Source organism: Parambassis ranga, chromosome 2 (assembly GCF_900634625.1).
Source record: "Parambassis ranga chromosome 2, fParRan2.1, whole genome shotgun sequence".
In the NCBI taxonomy this organism is placed as follows: domain Eukaryota; kingdom Metazoa; phylum Chordata; class Actinopteri; family Ambassidae; genus Parambassis; species Parambassis ranga.
In genome coordinates this window covers 39,786,765-39,792,508 of record NC_041023.1, presented here as the reverse complement: position 1 = coordinate 39,792,508, position 5,744 = coordinate 39,786,765, and the positions used below count along the sequence as shown (strand labels likewise).

Genomic DNA, 5,744 nt, shown 5'->3' with positions numbered 1-5,744 from the left:
ATTATTGCATTTAAATAATTAATGAAATGCTTGAAGTGTCCAGTTGTGACTTTCAGAAGCATGGGAATAAGAGCTGAAGCTCTGAGAGACCATTCAAATGCTGGAATCAAAAAAACAAAGTGCAGCCTGAGAATGAAAGTCTGCCAAGATGCCTTTTTAATCATTGTGCTGCCCTCTACGGGTCTTCTTCTTCCAGCCTGCCTCCTTCTTTTTATCCCCCACATCATCACCCCTCCCTCCCCTTCTTTTCCCACCCCACCTCCTCCACATTACCATACCCCCTTAAAGAGTATTGCACGCATTAATTTGCTTTTCACTTCCGCGCCGTGACAGTCCTATGATTGTGGGATTTATGCGTTTTTACGCGTGATTCTGACTGTCATACTCCGGTAATTGTTTCATAATACGTCCATTGCTGCGGGGAATGTGCTGCTGGTTTGCGCCAACCAAGATCAAGTTCCACTAGTTGAAACGTTGGTGGGAAGATCAAGCTTATATGTGATATCGTGTGACCAATGCAGGACTGCAGAAAGAAAAAATAACAAGGAGAGATGGGATTTTTGCTTCCAAGGAGGAAAGCTAGAGAAACATATATCCACTGATCTCCGCTCGATTTGGACGCAGCTGAAATAAAGAGACCTTGGGCAGATCTATACATAAACTGGTACAAGCCGCACCGCTGGCAGCAGACAAGGGGGGTTCGTGCCTCTCTCCGAGGCTTCGTCAGTGCGCATGGATGAAAGTCACAGTTAAAATGCATGCGGCAAGTCTCGTCTGATGTGGGATTACCGCGGTTTTATTTTCTTCACCATGTTCCAACTTTGGTTTTGGCTCTTTTTCCGAGATGCTGATTTCAACTGGAAGAACACAGGAGACCGAGTTGCCGCTCTGACTGTCACGTTATTGGCGTGAATGAGACTGTAAATCCTATGCACGGTTTTATGGAGCTAAACACCGAGGAGACTTGATTCTTATTTTAAACATTATTATTATTATTATTATACGGAGAGAGGGCGGGCGGTGCGATCCATGTTTTCACAGACAGACGGGGCACAGCAGCTGTGATATTCGGGATGCTTTGGCGATCACCGGGATCAGCACGGTAAGAGACAATGATTTTTTCCTTCCTTCCCTGTGTGTGTGTGTGTGTGTGTTTGTGTGTGTGTGTTTGTGTGTGTGTGAAAGAGAGAGAGAGAGAGACTGTTACATTTTAGGGGATCTGTCCATGGTGCTGAAATCTCAGTTGCATTGCTGAAGTTGATCCGGATTTAAGATGCTGTAAAGCAAAGGTGTCTGCGGCTGCTATGGCAATAACAAGCAGAGAGGATGCATTTTTATGCCAACATCTACCTATCGCATTTTTACTCGTTCCAAATAAGAGTCTGCTGCACCCTGCGAGCCTCCCAACTTATCTATATTATCTCCATTGGGGCATTTCTTCGTGTTATGGTAATGGATACACTCCAGTGAGCCTTGTGTCGTGTTAAAACGGGCTTATTTGTGCCGATTTGTCGGCTTTTTGTGTTCTTTTAAGAAACGCACACATATGTATGTGTGCGTGTATGTGCGTGCGTGTTCGTGCACGCGCGCTCACGCGTCTGTTGCGGAGAGAGAGAGCGAGAGAAAGAGAGAGAGGAGGAGGGAGATGGAGACTATCTATAACCTTCTATAGAGCAGATGCCATACATTATACTTGATTATAGAATTATTTACTTCAGGTTTGTAACAGAGATCGTGAGTCAGATCAACCACAGTTGCTTATTTCCCTTTGATCAACTCTCGTTTCTTTCTTTTTTTTTCCGCCCGTGGGCAGAAGAAGGGCTGCGACTGTCGCCTTACAGAGGCTGATTTTCACATTTTTCCACGGCAGGCCGGATTCTAAGATGAACACTGGCTGCTTCTCTCAGCCGATTCCTTAATGAGAGCCGGCATTTTTGCTGTAATTGGTTATTATTTTCACCCAGGATGGTTTAATCATAGCACAGGGTGATACATTCAGCGTCCTTATGTTGCATGGATCCGACAGTTCCCCCACTGTTACCAAGTCGGCGGGTATGCGGGGTGAGTGAGAAATCTTTCTGCTGAGGAGAGTTCGGATTTTCCAGATTTTAGTGTTAGTTTGTGGAGAGATGAAATGGTGAAGATCCTCATCAGCTGTAGCTAGGCAGCAAGTCTTTTTTATGTCTTTGTGTTGATATATCCTCAGTGGAAAGAATTAATAAATGACACATTTATTACTCTGGATACCTTGGATGGCCTTTTTCCCTTCCATCCCAGATGGACTGGTTATTTAAAATGCGCAGTGGCCGAGTAAGTGTACAATTATTAAAGATTCACCTTGTCTTCTGGCAGCGTTGATGCACATCTGCATGTTGAGCAAACATTAATAGTCCCATTTGTGTCTCCCTGTGTGTTGTCATGCATTTTGTAAATATGCTGTATAAAACAGACCCCGTCCTTTTTTTTCTTTCTCCTCCTTAGATGACACCTCATACTGGCACCACACTTGAGTGAGCTGGGGCATCCTCTCCCAGAAAAAATGCATATCTGGATCCTAAAAATAATCCTTCTGATTGCATCATCTCTGAGGCTGGTTGAGGTGTATGACAATTATGGGGAGATCTGCCGAAACCTGTGTACGTGCGAGGAGAAGGAAGGGATCCTGACGGCGAGCTGTGAGAACCGGGGGATCATCAGACTGACAGAGATCAGCCCGGTCCACTTCTCCATGTACCATCTCCTGCTGACAGGAAACCTCCTGAAGAAGCTGTCACTCAATGATTTCATCAATTACACTGGGGTGACCATCCTGCACTTGGGGAACAATGATATCTCGGAGATAGAGTCAGGTGCCTTCAATGGACTCCAGGGATTAAAAAGGTTGCACCTGAATAACAACAAGATTGAAGTTCTGAGGGATGACACCTTTGCAGGACTGGAGAGCCTGGAATATCTACAGATTGATTATAATTACATCACCAACATAGAGCCAAGCACCTTGAGCAAACTACACCAACTGACAGTGTTGATTTTGAATGACAACCTACTCTCTGCCCTCCCTCCGAATATCTTCCGGAATGTTCCCCTTACTCACTTGGACCTGAGGGGAAACCGGTTAAAAATGTTCCCCTACATTGGCCTCCTGGAGCACATGGACAAAGTAGTGGAATTACAACTGGAGGAGAATCCGTGGAATTGCTCCTGTGAGCTCATCGCTTTGAAAGCCTGGCTGGAGAGTATAGCCTACACGGCTCTGGTGGGTGAAGTGGTGTGCGAGACACCTTTTAGGCTCCACGGCAGGGACCTGGACGAAGTGTCGAAGCAGGAACTGTGTCCACGAAGACCCTTAGAAGACACAGTCAGGCCTGCACCCCCTAGCAGCACCAATGGATATTACCAGACCACACCTGCTGCTGTCACGGCCTCTGCCACCTCCTCTGCTGTTTTTAGGTCCTCATCTAGGCCTACCAAGGGCACACGGCAATTTAACAGAACTAGGTTAAAACCCACTTCTCGAATACCAGGCGGCAACCCGTACAACTACGGCCCCATCATCGCTTTTCAGACCAAATCTCCTGTGCCTTTGGACTGCCCCACTGCCTGCACGTGTAATCTGCAGATATCTGAAATTGGGTTAAATGTCAACTGCCAAGAGCGAAAGATTGAAAGCATTTCTGATCTAAAACCCAAGCCATACAATCCTAAAAAGATGTATCTCACTGGAAATTACATCCCTGTGGTACGGAGATCAGATTTTGTCGATGCCATTGGATTGGATTTGCTTCACCTGGGAAACAACAGGATAAGTCTGATCCACGACAGGGCCTTTGGGGATTTAACCAACCTGCGTAGGCTGTATTTGAATGGTAATCTCATGGACAGGCTTACAGGAGAAATGTTTTTTGGTTTGCAGAACCTACAATATCTTTATTTAGAGTACAACAAAATCAAGGAGGTTGACGCAGGCACTTTCCGCTACCTCCCTAATCTTCAGCTGCTTTTCCTGAACAACAACCTCCTGAAAACTTTACCCGTGGGTATCTTCTCCAGTCTCTCCCTGTCCAGGCTTAACCTGCGCAACAACCAGTTCCAGAACCTGCCTGTGAGTGGTGTTTTAGATCAGCTAAAGCTGCTGGTGCAGATAGATCTATTTGAAAACCCCTGGGACTGCTCCTGTGACATAGTAGGGATGAAGATATGGCTCGAGCAACTCAGCGCAGGCACTGTGGTTAACGAGGTCGTGTGTGAGACACCCAAACGCCACACAGGAATGGACCTGCGTTCCATCCAATCAGAGCAGCTCTGCCCAGACTACTCCGAGTCTTATGTGTCGCCTACTCCCCCCACAGAGGAGCCCATGGATGATCGTGTCGTCACCACTGATGCTCCACAGAAAGTAAACACCCCCAGCAGCACCGTGCCCCTCTCTGTCCTCATCCTCAGCCTGCTGCTGGTTTTCATCATGTCAGTTTTTGTGGCAGCAGGGCTCTTTGTTGTGGTGATGAAAAAGCGCAAAAAGTCACAGAGTGACCGCACTAGCACCAACAATTCAGATGTCAGCTCTTTTAACCTGCAGTACAGCCTATACAGCAACCGCTCTGGCCCGAAAGTTAAGGCCCCTGCTGGTCACGTCTATGAGTATATTCCTCACCCCATGGGCCACATGTGCAAAAATCCCATTTACAGGTCACGGGAGGGAAACACAGTGGAGGATTACCGTGACCTCCACGAGCTCAAGGTCACATACAGGAGTACCCCAGATGAGGAGAGGGATAGTAGCACCATGAGGAGCCCTGCATACAGTGTTAGCACCATTGAGCCACGTGACAACCCTTCACCTGTGCAGGATGCAGACCATTTCTTCAGAGGCATCCTTGAGCCTGATAAGCAGTCCCCCCATCAGTCCATCCCATCTATCCCAGCAGGTGCAAATTTAGAGTACAAGTACACAGGGCCGGTGTCGTACACATACAACCCAAATTTTGATGTCAGACGTCAGTTCTTGCACCCGGAGAGGATAAGAGAAACAGTGCTCTATGGCACAGCACCCAGTACTGTTTATGTGGAGCCCAACAGGAACGAGTATTTGGAGCTAAAAGCTAAACTGCAGTCTGAGCCCGATTACCTCGAAGTTCTTGAGAAACAGACCACCTTTAGCCAGTTCTGAGCAGCAGAGTCAGTAATGTAATGAAGCATTTTCTCTCTTGACCATCCTTGGAACTTGGTCAATAGGGTGCCTTGGCACAATACAAGCGAGAGGAGTTCAAACGGGGTGTGCCGAACAGTCTTATTCTTATTTCTGAAACTTGACATTACAGGAATGGATACAGCTTTCTGAAACACGGATGAACAAAAATTGCTCTACTTAACTGATGATGCAAAATCTATTTTTCTATGGTGAAGATAGAATAACACACAAAAATGTAAGTGTACAGGTAAATCTTTCCCCCAGCTTCATTTTCAGGAATATAACCATACATAAGGTATATTGTGAATCAGAAAAGAAATGTTTATAAAGTCACTACTGGATGAAAAAAGAAAAAGAAAAAACAAGAAAAAGAAAAAAAACACACAAACACACACTGTACAGCAGATCATCAAAACTGTGTAGGACTATTTTCTGCTGTAGTCTGTAAGTAAGTATTTATTGATATAATCTGCCATGTCTTTTCAAAACTTTTGATTCTACATCAATATTACCTGTGTCATCATACTTCATGATCTTCTGGGAAGGCTTATGTTTG

At 45.8% G+C, this 5,744-nt stretch overlaps 1 protein-coding gene across 1 annotated transcript; it reads left to right on the top strand.

The window, feature by feature from the left end:
* Positions 1 to 710: 710 nt before the first annotated feature.
* On the top strand, positions 711 to 5,405 carry slitrk5 (SLIT and NTRK like family member 5). Its single transcript, XM_028399099.1, has 2 exons — positions 711 to 1,102; positions 2,482 to 5,405. The coding sequence occupies exon 2, from the start codon at positions 2,540 to 2,542 to the stop codon at positions 5,165 to 5,167; it is 2,628 nt and encodes an 875-aa protein (XP_028254900.1). The 5' UTR covers positions 711 to 1,102; positions 2,482 to 2,539; the 3' UTR covers positions 5,168 to 5,405.
* Positions 5,406 to 5,744: the final 339 nt, after the last annotated feature.

Coding starts and splice junctions, on each gene's coding strand:
- slitrk5 (XM_028399099.1), top strand. CDS start 2,540: ATGCATATCTGGATCCTAAAAATAATCCTTCTGATTGCATCATCTCTG.